Below are 20,024 nucleotides of genomic sequence, written 5' to 3'. Positions count from 1 at the left end.
CACTTCCACAGTGGACACACTTGCAGAAAGGTGACCTTCTTCTTCTTCTTAAGCTGCCATCTCCTATCGGAGGTTAGCTATCATTACAGCTATTTTTGCTTTTGACGTTACTGCTCTGGATAGCTGTACAGAAGTACAGCTGTACCATTCCCTCAAATTCTTTAGCCATGATGTTCATCTTCTTCCTATTGATCTTTTCCTGTCCATTTTCCTTTGTATAGTAAGTTGGAGTATAGCGTATTTTTCGCCTCGGATAATATGACCAAGGTATTGTAACTTTCTTCTCTTGATGGTCTTTACCAATTCTGTTTGTTTGCTTACTCTTCATAGTACGAAAGGTGCCCATAGAGCCATAAATGACAAAGATAACAGATAAAAATGACAATAGGAGAAAAGGAAAGAAGGGATAAAACCTCAGCAATTCATACTAATAGCTCACTAAACAAAGAGTTCCCAGCAAGTACCACAATGGTGGCCGAAAGAGAACTGAGGGAATAGGAAGAAACCTGCTAGCGACATGCTGGGAGAGCATTCCCCCAAAAGTTCCTCAGCTATAGAAGTTTCCCAAATGGGGCTCCTCACAGAGACCACAAAGAAGGAACACCTTTGCTGACAACCACTGAACCTGTTGTAGAGTTCATGGGACTACGGGAAAGGGAGGGAATGCATACATCAACCCTCCGGGCCATGGACACGACAGAGCATTACACCTGTTGTCCTTGGAGATAGGTGTCAGGACCAGAATCTGTCAATTTAGACATTCTCCAGTGCTACAAACAGATCCACTGATGGGCAGCTAAAGCACACCACTTTTTGCCTGAAAAACTGCGGGTGCAGCCTTCCATTTCAACACCAGGACTCTCTCATGGCTCAGCCATCCTGTTGTCTGCCCTGGCCAGATGGAGAACAGATTCCTCTCGGCCCAGCTCAGTATCTTGATAGCCTTTGTTGAGTCTTCCTGATTTTGTGCTGCCCTGCTTGTTGATGTACACTTTTGCGAACACATCTGTTCTTATGAGGACATGATTGTTCCAAATCTGGCCTTCAAAGAAACAGAGTGCCAGTTTGATTGTCCTCAGTTCTAGCAGATGGATGCTCATCCAATTTTCTTGCAGTGCCTATAGCCCTTGCATGACAAAGTCCCCCTGGTGGGCTTCCCATCCCAGCAGACTGGCATCCATCATGATGACAAAAATGCCCCTCAGCCTGAGGTGAGCCACCAAGGCTACCAGGCATGTGGTGAATACCTGGGGAGCTGATGTCAGACTGAACATCAAAAGTGCATTTTGTGGTAAAAGAACCTGTGGCTGGGTTTGATTGGAAATTTCGGAGGTATGCTTCCAAAAGGTCCAGAGATGCTATGAAATCCTGCTCTGACATGGCAGCCAAAATGGACCAGAGAGTCTCCATCTTGAAAAGCCTGTGCAAGAGAAATTTGTTGAGCCATTTCAAGTCCAGGACGACCCTCACCTTGCTGTTCTTTTTGGGCACTATGAAAGGAATGGAATAAATCCCAGTGCACCTCTAGTCCCAGGGAACAGGCTCTATCACCCCAATCTCCATTAGATGTTGTATCTTTTCCAACATAGCTCGCTGTTATTACTCAGGGATGGGCAACTTCCAAGGACTGGGGGGGCACACTGCCCCTCCCAGACCCCACTGGGGGCCACACCCCTGCCCAACTGCCAAATTTGCTGCTGAAATTTGGCAGCGTGGTGGCAGCAGAAAGAAAAGTTTCAAAATAGCTCCCTATTTCAAAGGGAACAGTGGTTAAAATTTGGTGGCAAACTGCAGTGGCAGCAAAAGGGAGGCTATTTTGCTTTAAAATAGTCACTTTTTGCTGCTGCTGCTGCTGCAGTTTGTCACAAATTTTGGCAGTGCAACAGCATGAGGATGCAAAATAGGCCGGGGTGAGGAGTATGGAGGCCACATGTTGCTCATCCCTGTTTTAATGGGGTTTTGGATATCTTGGGGAGACAATTAACTTGTTCCTAGGCAGTCTGGTGAACTGCAGGGCATAGCTCAGGCGCCCAAGATGGCCCTGGCCCAGACAACTGTGTAAGTGAGATGTCCCCTGTCAAGAATGGGTTAACTGAGTAAGAATTTTGAGGGCCATTGGGGCAGTTGCGTATACAGCAGCCACCTGGAGGTTGATGAGTTATGGCCATTTTTCAGCCTGGCAGCTCAAGGCCAGGGGTTGCTCTGCCTAATTGGGAAAGTGATAACAGCCATGCCTGGTGGGAAGATGCAACCTCCTTGGGAGGGTGGGGTGGGGTGACGTGGGACTGAGTTTGGATTGGGTGCTCCAAATCTGCCTGGAGTTGCTAGGGCTAGGCAATAAAGAGAGAGCCAAGGAAGGAGCGGGTGTCTCTTCTGGCCCTGACAGTACTAGGGTGTGCTGCTGGTCGATGACTATCCTGAGAGGCCCATACTTTGGTATGTATAGGATAGACTAGCTAGCTTTATTGTTTTACTCTTGGGAGTGCGCCTTGAGGTTTGGCGTTTCTGGTTTTGCTTAGACTTTTGTACTTGTTTGACTTTGCTTGTAATTTCCTGTACAACCTACCACCTCTCCCCTATTCCTTTCTCTTTGCCCTTTCCCTTTTTAATAAACTTTTATCCAACCTTCAGTTTGTGTGGTCTATCTGAATAACTTCAGTGCTAAATACAGTGCCTATTGGCCTGGGTGGGAGCTACTGGGTTACTTTGGGGAAATTTGTGGCCAAATTGGGCCTGTGCTACCTTGCAGGGTTGTTGGGGTGAAACCAACAATCCTTCACATCCCCCTATTCACATGCACAGAATGCTGGCATCAGGAGGAAGGAGGTTTCTTCAGGCCTTTGCTGAGGCTCGAGAATGAAGCAGAGCTGGGAGTAAATGGGCTGGATTCCTGGCCAGTCCCATTAGAGTGAGGCCACTTCAAGTTATATCCTTCATAGAATCATAGAATAGTAGGGTTGGAAGGGGCCTACAAGGCCGTCGAGTCCAACCCCCTGCTCAATGCAGGAATCCAAGTCAGAGCATCCCTGACAAATGGCTGTCCAGCCTCATCTTGAAGGCCTCCAGTGTGGGAGAGCCCACCACCTCCCCAGGTAATTGGTTCCATTGTCGTATTGCTCTTACAGTCAGGAAGTTTTTTCTGATGTTCAGCCGGAATCTGGCTTCCTGGAACTTGAGCCCATTATTCCGTGTCCTGCACTCTGGGATGATCAAGAAGAGATCCTGGCCTTCCTCTCTGTGACAACCTTTCAAATACTTGAAGAGTGCTATCATATCTCCCCTCAGTCTTCTCAAGGCTCAACATGCCCAGTTCTTTCAGTCTCTCTTCATAGGGCTTTGTTTCCAGTCCCCTGATCATCTTTGTTGCCCTCTTCTGAACCCTCTCCAGTTTGTCTGCATCCTTCTGAAAGTGTGGTGCCCAGAACTGGACACAGTACTCCAGATGAGGCCTAACCAGTGCTGAGTAGAGGGGAACTAGTACTTCCCGGGATTTGAAAGCGATGCTTCTATGAATGCAGCCCAAAATAGCATTTGCCTTTTTTGCAGCCACATCACATTGTTGGCTCATATTCAGCTTGTGAATATGATGATGATGATCTGATGATCTGTATTTGAAACAGAAGGAGGGTAACTGGAAGGACAGCCACATCTTGGGCTTCCGCTCCTCCTTCTGGGAGGTAGGCAAAGTCTTCTTGTTCTTCTTGGTTTAAATAAGGACCAGATCCAGAGACTCACCAAACATCTTGGTGCTTGAAAAGGTATAGCCCACCAGCATGTCCCAGCCTGTGGACAGGGTTCTACTTCCCACGATCTAATCTGTACATTTTTCCTGGCCATGACATCTGTGCCCATGGCCTGTGGCTTCAGTTGGATCACATCCAAACAGGAATCTGGCATGAGTGCTTCTGAGTAGGCTTTCTTACAAAGTCCATCTTTCATGGGCTTAGACACCTCTTTCATCCCTGCCAGCTACTCTGACCAGAGGTAAACTGACTTAGCAAAAATTGAATTAGTGATCAAGGCTCTAAAGGCTGTGACAGAGGCCTCAAACCATTGCCTCAGGACCACCTCGATCCTCTTATCACAGGGATCTTTGGGCCCTCCCCCCTCACCATCTCTGGAACCCTATCCATGAACTCTGGGAAGGGAACCACAAGGGACTTAGGAGGTGCCTGGGGGGATTACTGTTTTGACCCCTTTGGATGGAGACTCAGTAGTACTGGGTGTGGACCTCCTCCAGTTTCAGAGTATGAATAGCCTTAGGAAGTAAGGTGGGTTTATAGCTTCAGGGGGAAGAGATGGATCTGGTCAGCTGGGGCTGCCTATGTCCTCTTCTGACAGCTGCCCATCCTCCCTAATGCCTGAGCTCACAGATACCTCTGGCCTCTCTGGTGACAGCCTTGGGTGGGATCAGCCCGTCATTTAGAGTCCATCTTGCATTTATGGCCCTGAGACAGAGAAGCTAGGAGCCCCCAAGAGGCACTGGCTACATTTCCTGGTTTTTCCTTCTGGACTCCCCTGCCACTGCCTGAAGTCTAAGAGCAGGGGTGACCCATGCGAACTGGGATGCCCTACCAAAGAGTTTGAAGGTCTCTCAAGAGGAGTTACAAGAAGAGGAGCTAGAAGAGAGGGATCTGCAGCCCCTTTTATTCTTTTTATGGGCGGTTCTAGCTCTGGAATGGCACCGCCACCTCTTTTTCTTGCTCTTGAGAGCTGTGGACCTGTGCTGGCCAGGGTATAGGCGAAAAGAAAAGAGAAGAAGATGGAAGAAAGGAAAAAATTAGGCCCTTTTCAAAAGCGGAACTACTGAGCTTGTTGGAGCTCAGGAAAAACTCTGCTTCACCAGGACCAGCCACGAAGGGTAGGGTAACCCCTCTGCCTATTGAACCAGAGGGAGGAGCATATTGAACCAAAGGTTGTGGAATGCCCTCCAGAAGATACAGGAGAGGACACCTCTACATGCTCAAGGGCACTGTCGTCTTTATTACACAGTTCTGTTCGCCGGGGCATGGCATTGGTGACAGAGGGTGAGGGAACTGATCCATGACTAAATCAACCACAAAGCCTGCCTGACATTCTGCAATGACTGATGTAAAACTGCTTGCAACAGCTGTCAGATTCCAGAGGCTCTTCCTGCAACCCTCAGCTCAGCTGCCTTCCCTTATGCCCAGAACCTGTTACAACTGATCATTTGAAGAAGTGCTTAATTTTTCAAAGTGTGATTCCTTCACTTCCCACAAATAATACTAGGAAGAAAGGTTCCATTATTCCCATCTTACTGATGAAGAAAGGAGGTTAAAACTGACACTGTGGCAAAGATGGGACTTGAACTCAAGTCTCCTGGTTTCAAGACCAATTCTTTAACCATTCCAGTGACAAGTATCCATGTAAAGCACCTAATACCCAGATGAAATAAAAGTAAAAATACAATAAATATGCCTTCAGAAAGGTGGTGAGAGTGAGTTTTAGAAAAATAAAAGTGTGATTGAAGAAGGTTTTTGTTTCAGGACTGGAGTTGGAAGCAGGAGGTGAGGAGAGAAGAGAAGAGAGAAACCAGCGGCACTCACCTGCAGTAGTAGATAAGCAGGCAGAGCAGAATGAGGACCAGCAATGCCAGGGCACCCAGGATGGTGAGCAGGAAGATGGTGTGGTAGGTGGCAATGTCTTTTATGCCTGCTCCTGCACTTGCCAGCCCTGTAAAAAAGGCAGCTCTTAGGACAAGACAGTTCTGGACACTGCTTCCCCCGCCTGCCCCCCGAGTTCTGCCCACGGCAGAAAGCTCTGTGTATGTATGTATGTATTTATTATGAGTATTATATACTGCCTTTTGATAAAATGCTCAATGCAGTTTACAATAAAACTCAATAAACAAATCAGCTATAATAACTATAAATGACTGTAATCAACTAATAAGGCATCAAAAACTGAAGCAGCATAAAGCAGTAACAAAGCTCATAAAAGATTTAAAAGGTCAGGAAAATAAAAAGATCTTTGCTTGGCACCAAATTAATAATGAAGTGTATGTGTTCTCTTTGAGAGAGCATTCCATCAAAGGCAGCCCCACATAGTGTGCATTACAGTAGTCTAACTTTGAAGTCTCTGACACAGATGCCCTTCTCCCCATTCCTGGCTGAGATTGCGTGGCTGGTTACAGCTCCTAAGGGAAGAGGAAGAGGCACTCTGTGCATGGTTCAGGGTCACTGTCCTCTTCGGGGACCCTTAAAGGGCACACTATATACTGCCTATGTTCAGGTTCTGGGGATGGCAGCCCCCCACACCAAGCACCAAGCCAGCCAGTCTGTGGCTAATGTATTTTTAAAACGTCCAACCTAACATTTTCATATTTCAATTATGAGGGAGCTCTTTAAAAACTAAAATTTAAGACATGCTAATAACTGTAAAGCAATAATGCAAAATTTACTAATTTGCTAAGTACTCTGCACGTAGTTTACACTTTATTAAAACATCAAATAATACTTTCAAAGTTCAAATCAGTAGAATATAAATTCAAAATTTTACAAGCAAATTTAAGCATAGAGGGTTTTATTCCCCATATTAATTTGGGCTCTCCCTGGAAGCCTTTCCTTTTAATCCAGATTTTAAAAATAGTATTTTACAGCATAAACTGGCTGTGATTACTCAGCAGTTATAAGGAAAGCACTCCACAAATGCTCAGAGGCACTCAGTTCTCAGGAAGCCATAATCCACACAATACAGAGAAAGCATACTTTTGCTAACACAGAGATCTGCTAACACTGTTCTTGATGATCCCTCAGAAAGGGCTTTGGCCATGGTAATCTTACCTGTTGTTGGAGACAGCATGGCAGCTACCCAATAGCCCAGTTGTGGAGAGACGAATGTCCAGTAAAGCTGGTTCCCTTCCTTGCGGATGAGTCCGGTTCCATTCCGGATCCACATGCCTGAGAGAAAAGGGAACTACTGAATCAGACATAACCAAAAAGACAGTCTGAACCAGCCCCCTGCCCCAAAAGGAAGAACAGTCACTCTCCAGCCCTCCCCCCAAAACCTGCACAATCCAGATCACAGGAGAGAGCAGCTACGCTGCAGACAGCACCCACGTAGTAAGCAGCTCTGATCATGGCCCTGCCTCACATGGTTTTGTTGTGCATGAGAAACTCACAGTAGGGAAAGGAAACTGGCAACTTAGGGGCACAATGTCATCCCCAGAATAGCTCCTGATCCTAAGGACCCCACCTCAGTCAGTCACTTCAGCACCTTTCTCCCAAGTTGTGACAGGCTGGAGATCTTTATTAACCCTGTCTACCGCAGCGTGAACAGCAACAGATGTTTGACAGAACAGTTCACTTATGCTACTCACTCTCATGGGTGAGCCAGGACACAGACAGACCAGAACAAGCAGCTGTGGTGCACATGGTGTTGTATATGGCACTGTAGAAATAATAATATATTCCCACACCTTTCAGCTATGAATGATGAGTAGTACTCCTAAACTGGAAAGCACTAGGGTTACGTTAGGGTTAGGCTGATGTGAGAGAATCAAGAGTTGAATCAGAAATACAGCAGCCAACTCAAAACACTTTCACCAACAGCAAGAACCCACTCCTGGGAGCAGAGTCCCTCCACGCTAGGTTTCCATTTACAGACATGGCATGGTTCTTGCTTGGCCTGGGAGTCTTACTAATGGACTTCTATAAGCCACTTTTATAAGGTGGTTTTGGGGCCCTGCACAGCACCTGGATCCATAGGTGAAAGAGATGCTTGGGGTCTGAAAAATGGTCATTGTGCCACCTCCCAAATGCCCCTGTTTATACGTGAATGGCATTTTCCAAAGAAAGCAATATCACTCTTTGCCTTGTATCCCTGTAATTATAGAATGTATTTATTTATTGCATTTATATCCCGCTTTTTTTCCTCTTGCAAGTAACCCCAGGTGGCTTACATTATCCTCTTCCTCTCCATTTTATCCTCACAACAACAACCCTGTGAGGTAGGTTGGGCTGAGTCTGTGACTGGCCCAAAGTCACCCAGTGAGCTTCCATGGCTGAGTGGGGACAGTCAAAATATATTAGCAGATGCATAAGAACCCCAGTTGCTCACCACTCTTGAGGTCAAAGCGCCAGGCTGGCACGCTGTTGGTTGCTGCAGCGGCAGAGTCGGGCGGCAGTGGGATAGAGAGGTGGACAGAGCCTGAGAGCTGGACTTCCGTCCCATTACCAGTGAAGAGGTGAATGCTGACTGCAACAACAGGCACGAGCTCTAACCACGTGTTACTGGCTGTGGGGAGACAAAGGGTTAGGAAAAGGGCCGCTCCCACCTCCAAAAATGCCCAGAAACTCAGGATGTCTTGGTGCTTGAGAGAGGAAACCTAAAGGTACCCCACTACTTACTACAGTAACTATCTGAAGTTACTAATTAAATATCCATTTGATGCCCCCTGCTCCCTGAGGCAGACCATATCAACCTGTGTGAGAGGGTCAGCTCTGGTTCCCTACCCTCACCAACCCTATATCCCATCCTGATTATTTTCCACCCAAACTATTTTTTGCCCCTTACCGTTGCCACTGCTTTCAGCCCCGATGAAGGACGGAAAGCCCCTCATGTCTGGCCCACTGCTGGCAGCAGTCAGAGAGGCGGAGAGTTGGCTGTAGGTGGAGCTGCGAGGCAGGCGGGCAGATTTGCGCTGGAACTGTGCCCATGGCTGGCTCTTAGCTCCTGCAATGATCAACAGTTTCACTTGCTGAAACGATTCGACAGTATGCAAAGAAGGCCATAGGTTCAGCCTGATCCCACCAGCAGCTTTAAGTCTCAGATTCCACTTTCAATGCTGGGCCTCAGCCCTTCAGTATGTGATGCCTTAATACAGTAAAGCATTCTGAGGATGTGCATGTGCTTAACACTCAGTAACCATATTCAAATGTGGTCTGTAGAGCTCCCAGTAAAAGGCTTTGGCTCTCAAAAGGGCTTGAGTCCTGGCACCAAACTGGTGGAATATCAGGACTCCTTGAATTCACCCAAAAGGGTGGGATTCAGCACTGGATACAGAATTCAGTATCCCGAGAATCTGAGTTTTCAGCCTTTAAATCTACACGCATGGACTTGAAAGTATATGGATGAAGCTAGAGGTGGCCACACAAGAATTTACTATAATAAAGAAAGGAACCTCCAGTACCCTGCTTCGTTTCTTCCCATGGATAAAAATACAAGAAATTATGCAAAACCAGCAGAATGAGGTTGATTTCCCTCATTTGCCCAGTTTATGGAGGCACCTCCCACATTTGCCCACTAATCCACTGGAGCAGAGGACACTGATCATCTCCCACCAAGCCAAAAACCAAGGGCATCCACGACTTTCCAGCATAGTAATCAATTTTAGTCCTGTGGACTCCTGTACAAATTAGACCTCACCCAGGGCCACCCTTTAGCTCATTTGCTTATGGCTCTAGCAAAGGCCCAGAACACTGACCTACTTAGTTCCCTCCTCCCATCACCTGGCCCAGTTCAATAACTCCCCTGTCCTGAAGATGGCTATCCCAGATGCCACAACAAATAGACACAATGCACTTTGATGCAGATGGCTTTTTACCCTGCACTGGCTGCTGCAGGCCTTTGAGGAGGTACAGAGCTTGTGGAGAGCAAACGGACTTCACCATTATCCTTTGTTACCCTTGATCGCCACTTGCCAGCAGCGTGGACACAGGGCAGCGTGAGGAGATGCAGCAAGGCATTCTGCAACCTCAAACAGGGCCCATCTCTCCCAGCAATTGTGTGGGGCCCCCATTCCCAGAGACAGGAGTCTCCAGCCCCTAGGTGCCAGCCACATGTCCTCTACTGTCTGTCAGTTGGACTTTGGCACCTACCTGGAGAACCAAGAAGGATCTGTACCAGGTCATCATAAAGGATTAGTGTTGCAGGACGCTCTGGGAGCAGATAGAGACTGACAGAGGCATACACTGCAAGAGGAAATTAGGAAAAAGAGAGTCAGGTTATTTGAAGCCCTTCTCTCCCCAGCAGGAAGTGTTGTGTTATATTCAGGACACAGCCTGCCTTTGGAGTAACAGCTCCTAAGGCGCCCCAGAAATCTGGGGGTTCTCTGGAGTGGAAGAGCTGATGGAAATAACGTTTGAAGAAAAATCTGGATGTGCATGTTGCTCTGGATTGTGGTCCTCTCATCTTTTATAGTGGCTCAATTACAACATCATGGCAAACTATGGTTTGCACTAACTTGGTTTGGAACCCAAACTGAGTTTCCAATTGTACCACAGGCAATCCACAGTCTAGAACTGCTTGTTTGCTTTCATTTTCTGTCTGCTTAATACTCCTGTCTCTAGGTGCAGTTGCTTCCAGAGGTAAAGCATTGGACATAACTAGTTTGTTAATTACATTTATATCCCACCTTCCCATATAAAATACAGGGTGGCCAGGAGAATCCTGGCTTATTGTGAATGAGTTACATGCTGGTCCATGCAGCCCACTTGACACCCACTAGAGCAAGCTGCTAAATTACCCAAACATTGAAAGTTTACTGTATCATCGAAACCATCCCTTTACAAGCCAGGATTGCAAACCAAGGTTTGTTCTTAGTTTATAAATCCTGGCTTGTAAAGGCAGTGACATTCCAGGATACCTGGTTTGGACCGCACACCAAGGTTTCACTTCCTGGCAAATTTAGTCCTCGTACTAATGAGAGGAGCCAAATGGGAGTGAACAGGCTGCATGCACCATCCTGCAGCTCATTCACAATAACCCAGGCTTCTCCAGAATTCTGGCTTATAGTTCTGTGTGAACACGGCCACTATCTCCTATGGCCTTCAGTGCCACTGATGACACCCACCCTAGACCAGTTTCCCCCCTCCATCCCATCCTGCATTTCCAACTGCTTGTCTGAAGCACTTGGATGCTTCATCGTAATCTCATATGTCCAAGATCGGGCTTCTCATCTTTCTGCCCAAGCTCTCCACTCTTTACCACCAAACCTGTTGAACAGGCACAAATCCATCGCTTTTTCTTCAACCTCTCTCTTTGGCCCTCTTTTCTCCGGCCTTCTATTATCTCACCTTGCTCCCATCACTTTTATGCAGCATTCTGCTGCCAAGATCAATCATCTGTCTTGTCACTCAGACCACATGGCACCCCATTTTAAACCTCCACACTGGCTTCCTGAGTGTTCCCAGATCCAGCACAAGCTCCTTGTTATTACATTCAAAGTCCTCTGTGGCCTCGCCCCATATGTCTTCGCTCATTTATCCCAGTACATTCCTGTTCAGAAGCATGCTCTGTTTATTGTTTTTCCATAGTCCAGGGCCAAGTCCTGACCCTGAAAACAAGTTACGAGACTATGAGTTAGTAAACTCATTCAGATTAACCCTGGGATGGGGAGACTTAATGGGGGAGACATAATGGCTGGCTCCTAGGTGCAGGGTCTATGCTCACCATAATACCAAGGGATCACAGATCTGACACCACAATCCTACATTCCAACTACACTGGCTAGAGTGCTCTAGGATTTAATCTCATCCACTTCCACTGGTGTGTCTTGGAGATCTGCCAGCATAGTGTTCCCAGTGGAGCCACATAAACAGATGTACACTGGTGTAATGCTACAGTTTATTCCCACTGCAACCCCACTGGTGGAGAAGCCAAAAATGGACAGTGTTGTGGACATGGACTCAGAGTCAGATGGGACCTCAAAGATTGTCTAGTCCAATCCCCTGCTCAGTGCAAGCTCTGCACTGCAAGGTGCAACTGTACCCTGTAGCGCAATCTCTGTTTAAATACTTCCAGTGAAGAAGAACCACCACCTCCCAAAGCAATCTCTGGGAGACAGCTTACAATTCAGCCAGCTCCTTCTGACACCTCTCCCAGCCCTTGTACCAGTGTAACATTAAGCAGGCAAAAAAGGCTTCTCCTTCTGGATTCTTTGTGGGATTAAGATTTGCTCCTTTACACGAGTTTTTTCCCAGCGGTTTTATTTCTCTGCCTTTCTATATGTTCATTACACTATCACTAGGTGGTGCTGTGGTATAGCAGAATTGTGCAAATACACTAGGATTCCATGCTGCCATCCAAGGATATACCAGACTTTCCTCATTAGAAAAAAAATGCTAAAATGGTTACAAACGATGAGAGAGGCCCTGGCGAGTATCGACGTCATGTAAAGCACCTGCAAACTACCATTAGTTTCAGGAATCATATGTTGTTGTTGTTGTTGTTCAGTCGTGTCCAACTCTTCGTGACCCCATGGACCATAGCACGCCAGGCCTTCCTGTCCTGCGCTCTCTCCCGGAGCGTGCTCAAGTTCATATTCATCTTTACAGCATCGGATTTTCTTTTCACCACCAGACATATCCACAGCCGAGTGTCCTTTCGGGTTTGGCCCAGCCGCTTCACTCTTTCTGGCGCTACTTGGAAATACCCTCTGCTCTTCCCCAGTAGCATATTGGACACCTTCCGACCTGAGGGGCTCATCTTCCGGCGTCATATCTTTTAGCCTTGTGATACGTTCCATGGGGTTTTCTTGGCAAGAATACTGGAGTGGGTTGCCATTTCCTTCTCCAGTGGACCACATTTTGTCAGGAATCATAAGCACACAATAAATGCCTCATGTAGAAAGGATCATAAATGCAATAAATAAATAATAAACAGATGAATGGTGAAGGGCACTTGGTACAAAAAAGGAGCATTTTGCACAAAGAGCCAAAAGCTGAAAACAAAGTAGGAAGAGCAGATTGTTAACACTTCTCCTCCAAGAACTCTTAGAAGTATGTCACTTGCACATGCCAAACACCCCAGTGAGCCACTTTAGGCAATACTCCCTGCAGCAGTGAGTATCAGGGAGAGGGGGTAGGAATGGCATACTGGGGAGCACAGACACCTCCCTGGTACAGCACGCCGTACTCCATTCCCACCATTCCCACTACTGGCCATGCGGTCGCAGTCCCTTCTGCTTTTGCAGATCACAGTTGGCCACATGGCTTTGAGCAAAATACTCTGCACACAGGAGTCCCTTTGTAACCTCCTGTACGCCGGAGTAAGTATGGTCACAGCCAGGCACTGTAGTCCCTCCCTAAGTAGGGGGAGCCTCAGCTGCACACAGCACAAGCATCGTCAAGGGAGGGGTGAGGGAAGGGCACAGGGAGAGTGCTGAGGTGACACCATTCTCTATCACTCACTCTTCACTCATTAATACCTACTGAGTATTGAGGCGAAGCACTTAGCAACTGCAGTTACAGACCACTGTTTGCACCTAGCCTTGTTTCTCCCCTGGCTTTCCACAAGCAGCCCTCCAACAGGCACAGAGGCAACAACATTCCCCACACAAATTGCAAGCCAGGCAACCAGCTATTACTCTGTGGATCTCCAACTATCTGATCAAGCAGGGCCCCTGTTCCTGGGCAAGCCACTTGACCATCAGTTACATAGCACTGAAACCTTTTCCTGAGATGAACAACAGGAAAAATAATACCTGCTATATTACTCTCTGTGTTTTGTGTTCTTACTAGCTTAGATGGATTTAGACTGTGATTAGACAAGTTCACGGAGGGTAAGTCCATCAACAGATACTAGTCACAATGGCTAAATGGAATCTCCAAGTTCAAAGGCACCATGCTATCAAATATCAGGTGCTGTGAAGCAATATCTGGTTTGCCACTGTGGCAAGTGGATGCTGGAGTAGATGGATCTTTGGTGAAATCTAACAGGGCTCTCCTTATATTCTTATGTTATGTACTTGGCATAAGGTGTTATTTTTAAAGATATGGTCGAGTGCTGTGTGTGCACATACACCCATGATATGAGATTCATGCACACTCAGTGGAATCTAGCTGTGCAACATTGAGAGGACTGGCCAATTTAAAATGTTCAGGTCATGCCATCATCTACCAGAAAGGACTGTTTAAAACATTTGTAAAATATTATTCTACTGAGGAGAAACGAGCGATCCTCTCATTCTACTTACTGAAGCATTGTATACTCCTTGGATATTCTTGTAACAGTAGAAAACACCTGATAAAAGATTGCATCCTTTATGCTTCCCCCACCCCCTCCATGAAGTGACCATTACACACGACCGGACCATCATGTCTGTGGTCTTCCTGCCACCCAGGCTCCCTCAACCCATGATCACCCACAACTCACGTGGCAGTTTGATGACACGCCAAGGAACAGAGTTCGTAACAAAGCCATGCTTGGAGGCCGTGACAAGGACCCAGGTGCCAAGGCGATAGGTGATGGGGAGCATGCTAACACCCTCATGGTCAGTGGTGCCTGAAGCCAGAGATGTCTGGTTGCCATACACTTCCACGGCTGCCTGAGGCAGTGGGGACAAGTCACCGTTTTCATATACCTGGACCTTGATCAACACCTCTGTAGGAGAGAGAGAGAGAGAGAGAGAGAACATGGGAGGGTATGTGAGGATGGCTGTTGGCCCAGCAACCTTGCCCCCCTTGGTTCAGAGGTTTCCCCAACTGAAAGTAACTTATCTGTTTCCTCAATGCCCCTTCCCGCCTTCCTTGATATTCATGTTGCCAAATTCAATTCAGCTAGAGACCTGCAGCAAAAGATGTGGCTAGTTAAAATTAATATGGGACAGCTTCCTCTATGTCCTCCATGCTCTACTTCCTTCAGCCTATTTGGTCTATGTCCTTTAGGGGTCTTGGCTATTTGTTGTGTTTGGCTAACCTTAGTTTTGGGCTAACCAGCAGCGGCACAGTACCTCTTTCAATAGTTCCTGCTAACACACAGCCCTTCCTATTGTTCCCTAGACCCTATGTGATATTTCCTCTCATACAATCCAACTGCTCACTTCCCTCACTGAAGCTGCCCTATTTTCAACACTGACATTCCCTCTTTGCACAGTTAGACCGTGAAAGTTTTGGAACACTACAAAAGATCAAGTAATGGTCTGTGTATGTGTGGGTCTTCATAAGCAACAAGTAATTTTGTATGAAAATTAGGGCTCCACAAACCTAATTGCCAATAGCAGCCATCCCTCCTCCTCTAGTAGTTTGTTGCCACCGTTGCCCACCACAAAATCCCTCAAGTTTGCCATGAATTGAAGAGTACTTGGGAGAAGGAAGGGGTTTTCTCTCATTTTGTGCATGGGTTTGAAGAAGGGAAGAAGCCTGTGGGAAGGAGGACCAGCCAGCTGTACCAGGTGGACCCTGAGCCTGCTTCTGCCCCTGCCAAACAGGTACTTAAGGCGGGGCTGCCAGAGGCAGCGCCTCGGCGTCGTGCCAAGTGCAATGCTAAGTGCGTGCTTAGCGTCGCACTTGGAGTCGCACGGAACAGCACCTGAAGACCCACCCACCTGCCTCTCCAGAGACACCAGCAGCCACAGATACCAGCGGCAAATAGCAGCAGCAGAGGGCAGCAGCTTTAAAGACCAGGGAGAAAGGGGCAAATGTAGATTTTATCTGCTCCTTCTTAGCTGCTGTTCTCTTTTATCTTTAAATTCTTTTACACTGTTGTATATTTTATATCCTAACATTTTAATATGTGCCTGGGAGGACTATGGAGCAACTCAGGGGGTCGTGGAGGTGCCACCATAACTGTGGTCACGGGCAGGGGGAGGTATGGCGTGGGGGGATTAACAGGCCAGCTGAGGAGAAGAGGGGCTAGACACTTTACAGCTGTCCCCTCTTCTGGTTCTTCCCCCAACCTGATGGTTCCTGGCAGCCTTACCAGTCTGCCCTCGGGCCTGGTGGTGGTGCTGCTGCTGAATGCCAGGTTGGCCCAAAATAAAATCTCCCTCATCCATGATTTGATTGTGGATGAGGGGGCTGACCTGGTATGTATTACTGAGACCTGGGTGGGGGAACTGGGAGGGGTCACTCTCTCCCAGCTGTGCCCTCCCAGGTACTCAGTGCAGCACCAACACCGACTCAAGGGTTGGGGAGGGGGGGCTGCCGTGGTCTATAGGAATTCGATCCGTCTCTCCAGGCTTCCTGCTCATTCAAGTGCAGAACTTGAGTGTTTGTACCTTGTGTTGGGTGCACGGGACAGATTAGGGATTCTGTTGGTGTTGTCAAGGGCTCCTTGGAGGCCTCTCTCAGTCTAATCCAGTAGCCAAGTCCAGACACAGACAAAGGGATTCTTTTCAAAGCTTTATTCCTCTTTTACAACTTAACAACTTAATATCTAGCAACTAGATATGAGCAGCAGAGTACCTATGCCCTAAGTTGGAACAGTTGGTCCCCGTTTGAAAGAGAATCACTGGCAGACCCTGAACTTATGGGCTAGGGAGAGTCCCTCCCCTTTTCCCTTGGATCCTCTGGGCGCAACCGTTGTTTGCGCGCCAACCGGGCACTACGCCTCCTTTCCGCGCCCTCCATTTGGCGCCGCTCCCTGCGTCGGCATCGCGCGTCCAGCAAGTCTGCTTCCCACGCTCTCTCACTCCCGGGACTGCTATCTATGCTAGGAATGCTGGTGGGAGGAATCCCTGCCAGCTGTTGGCCCTGGGAAGGTTGAGCACGCTCCTCTCCCAGAAGTGGCTCCTCTTCCTCAGAATCAGAACTACTCTGGGATTCTATGGGCTCAGTGTCTACCCTGACAGGTGTACCGCCCACCCCGCTGCCCATCAGACTCCCTGCCTGAGCTGACGGAGGTGGTCTCGGACTTGCTGTTGAGGACCCCTAGGATGATGGTCTTGGGGGATCTCAACTTCCATGCCGAGGCTGCTGTATCTGGGGCAGCTCAGGACTTCATGGCCATCATGACAACCATGGGGCTGCCCCAACATGTCATCGGCCCAACGCATATAAAAGGACACACGCTTGATCTGGTTTTCTCGACTGGGCAGGAGGATGGTGATCTGAAAGTGGAGGAATTAACATCTGTCCCTTTGTCATGGCCAGATCACTTCCTGCTGAGGTTTAGACTCCTGGCAGCCTTCCCCCTCTGCAAGGGTGGGGGACCCATTAAAATGGTCTGCCCCCGGAGGCTAATGGATCCCGATGGATTCCAGAGGGCTCTGGGGGATTTTCCTGCTGGTATGGCTGGTGCTCCTGTCGAAGCCCAGGTCGCTCTGTGGAATGCAGAGATTACTCGGGCGGTTGACACGATCATGCCCAAGCGCCCTCTGAGCAGAGCCCGGCCAGCAAGTTGGTATACACCTGAGCTGAGGGCAATGAAGCAAGATGGGAGACGGCTAGAACGCAGGTGGAGGAAAACTCATGCTGAGTCTGACCGAACACAGGTAAGAGCCCACTATCAAGCCTACTCTGTGGCAGTGAGGGTGGCAAAGAGACAGTTCTTTTCCACCAGCATTGCATTTTCTCAGTGTCGTCCAGCCGAGATTTTCTGAGTGGTTCGTGGCCTGTTATTCTGGGCCAGGGAGAGAGACGGGGGAACCCTCAGTGGCATGCTATGATATGTTTGCAAGGCACTTTGAAGATAAAGTCGCTCAGATTCGTCATGAATTGGACACCACCATTAATGCAGTTCCATTAGTAGAGGCGTCCAGAGCACCATCTGGTCCAGTTTTATTGGATGAGTTTCAGTTACTGAGGCCTGAGGATGCAGACAAGGTGCTTGGCCAAGTCCGATTGACCACTTGTGTGCTTGACCCTTGCCCTTCATGGCTTATTACATCAAACAAAGAGGGGATGTCCAGCTGGGTCCAGGAGGTTGTAAATTCCTCCTTAAGAGGAGTGGTGCCTGCCGCTTTAAGAGGCGGTAATTAGACCACTCCTGAAAAATACTAACCTGGACCTGGAGGATGTTAACAATTATAGGCCAGTGGCAAGGTGCTTGAGTGGGTGCTTCCTGGGCAAGGTGCTTGAGTGGGTGGTTGTAGGACAGCTCCAGGCACTGCTGAATGAAACGGATTATCTAGATCCATTTCAATCGGGCTTCAGGCCTGGTTTTGGAATGGAAACTGCCTTTGTCGCCCTGTGGGATGACCTCTGCCGGGAGAGGGACGGGGGAGGGCGACCCTGTTGATTCTCCTGGACCTCTCAGCGGCTTTTGATACCATCGACCACGGTATCCTTCTGGATAGGTTGTCTGGGTTGGGAGTTGGAGGCACCGCACTGCAGTGGTTCCGCTCCTACTTGGATGGCCAATTCCAGAAGGTGGTGCTGGGGGATTATTGCTCTGTGCCATGGGGCTCTATTTTATCCCCCATGCTGTTTAACATCTACATGAAACCGCTAGGGGAGGTTATCCGGAGGTGTGGGCTGAGGTGCCATCAATATGCGGATGACACCCAGCTCTACCTCTCTTTCTCATCAAAACCAGGTGAGGCAGTGGCTGTTCTGAATCAGTGCCTGGGCATGGTAATGGACTGGATGAGGGCCAATAAACTGAAACTCAATCCAGACAAGACGGAGGTACTGTTAGTGGGTGGTTCGTCTGCCTGGCTAGGTGATATTCAACCTGTTCTGGAGGGGGTTGCACTCCCCCTAAAGGATCACGTTCATAGTTTGGGGGTGCTCTTGGATCCAGAACGGTCACTTGAGGCACAGGTGAACTCAGTGGCACGGAGCACTTTTTATCAGCTTAGGCTGGTATACCAACTACGCCCTTAGCCGGACAGAGAGAGCCTAGCTACAGTTATCCATGCTCTGAGAACTCTCGCCTGGATTACTGCAATGCGTTATACGTGGGGCTGCCTTTGAAAACGGTCCGGAAACTTCAGCTGGTCCAAAATAGGGCAACAAGATTGTTAACAGGGACTGGCCTGCGAGCTCATATTACACCCGTACTTTTTCAGCTGCACTGGCTGCCAGTCCATTTCCGGGCCCGATTCAAAGTGCTGGTATTAACATTTAAAGCCCTTAACGGCTTGGGGCCAGGTTATCTGAAGGATCGCCTCCTCCCATATGTGCCTGCCCTAACCTTAAGATCATCGCCAGCGCCCTTCTCCGTGAGCCTCTGCCAAAGGAAGTGAGGCGGGTGGCTACTAGGAGAAGGGCTTTTTCTGCTGTAGCACCCCGGCTCTGGAATGAGCTTCCTAGTGAGGTTCGCCTGGCACCTACATTGTATTCCTTTCGGTGCCAGGTGAAGACCTTTTTATTTTCCCAGGCATTTTAGCATTCTAGACTTTTAGCTTTGCTGTTTTAAATCTGTATTTTAAACTCCTGCACTGCTGCTAGGTTTTATTGTGGTTGTATCGTCCTATTGTGGTTTTAATGTTCTATATATTTTAAATTGTTTTATTGTGTGCTGTTTGGTTTTAATTTTTGTGAACCGCCCAGAGAGCTTGGGCTATTGGGTGGTATAGAAATAAATAAATAAATAAATAAATAAGAACTAGCAATCTCTTGTACTGCTCAGAAAAGATCCTGCCTGTTTTTAACCTTCTTCATATCCTGGCACAAAGACCCCACCTCTCCCCCAATTCCTCTGTGTGACCTGAAGAGGAGGCTAAGGGTGACCACAAATCAAAGATAGGTAGTAAATCAAGCTAAGATATGTAGACCTCCTGATACAAGTTACTCCACTCCCATGCTGTGAAAATTGTGCAAAAAAAGAGGCAAGCATTATCATACATTCTTAAAAGGAAAGGAAAGCTTCCTCCTGTGCATTACTGACCCCTAGAGGGATGCCGCTTACGCTGGCGTTTTCATGGCAGACTACAGCGGGGTGGTTTGCCATTGCCTTCCCCAGTCGTGACTACCTTTCCCCCAGCAAGCTGGGTACTCATTTTACCGACCTCAGAAGGATGGAGGGCTGAGTCGACCTGAGCTGGCTACCCAAGACCCGAGTTCCGCTGGGATCGAACTCAGGTCGTGGGGAGTTTCGGCTGCAGTACTGCCACCTACCACTCTGCGCCACACGAGGCTCTTACATTCTTACAAGAGCCATCCATTTATTCCGAAGACTGAAAGATGACCTCAGCATAATTTATTTATTTATTTAATTTCTATACCGCCCAATAGCCCAAGCTCTCTGGGCGGTTCACAAAAACTAAAACCAAACGACACACAATAAAACAATTTAAAATATATAGAACATTAAAACCACAATATAACAATACAACCACAATAAAACCTAGCAGCAGTACAGGAGTTTAAAATACAGATTTAAAACAGCAAAGATAAAAA

General features: G+C 47.9%; 1 protein-coding gene across 3 annotated transcripts in view; it reads right to left on the bottom strand.

The window, feature by feature from the left end:
- FAM171A2 (family with sequence similarity 171 member A2) overlaps positions 1 to 20,024 on the bottom strand; it is a 65,881-nt gene that overhangs the window by 10,782 nt on the left and 35,075 nt on the right. For 2 of the 3 annotated variants that reach the window (XM_084804311.1, XM_084804310.1), the window contains exons 2-7: positions 14,116 to 14,343; positions 9,840 to 9,932; positions 8,536 to 8,694; positions 8,080 to 8,256; positions 6,804 to 6,920; positions 5,568 to 5,694 (exon numbers count right to left, since the gene is read on the bottom strand). In XM_084804311.1, coding sequence (XP_084660437.1) covers positions 5,568 to 5,694; positions 6,804 to 6,920; positions 8,080 to 8,256; positions 8,536 to 8,694; positions 9,840 to 9,932; positions 14,116 to 14,343 — 901 coding nt within the window. Of the gene's footprint in view, positions 1 to 5,567; positions 5,695 to 6,803; positions 6,921 to 8,079; positions 8,257 to 8,535; positions 8,695 to 9,839; positions 9,933 to 14,115; positions 14,528 to 20,024 lie in introns of all 3 variants that reach the window. The other variant, XM_084804312.1, reaches the window with a different exon arrangement.

This window comes from Heloderma suspectum, chromosome 6 (genome assembly GCF_057233095.1).
Source record: "Heloderma suspectum isolate Gila_16-S chromosome 6, 16-S_ref, whole genome shotgun sequence".
Lineage (NCBI taxonomy): Eukaryota > Metazoa > Chordata > Lepidosauria > Squamata > Helodermatidae > Heloderma > Heloderma suspectum.
Note: the sequence above shows the minus strand (reverse complement) of the source record. Positions and strands in the feature narration are given on the sequence as shown.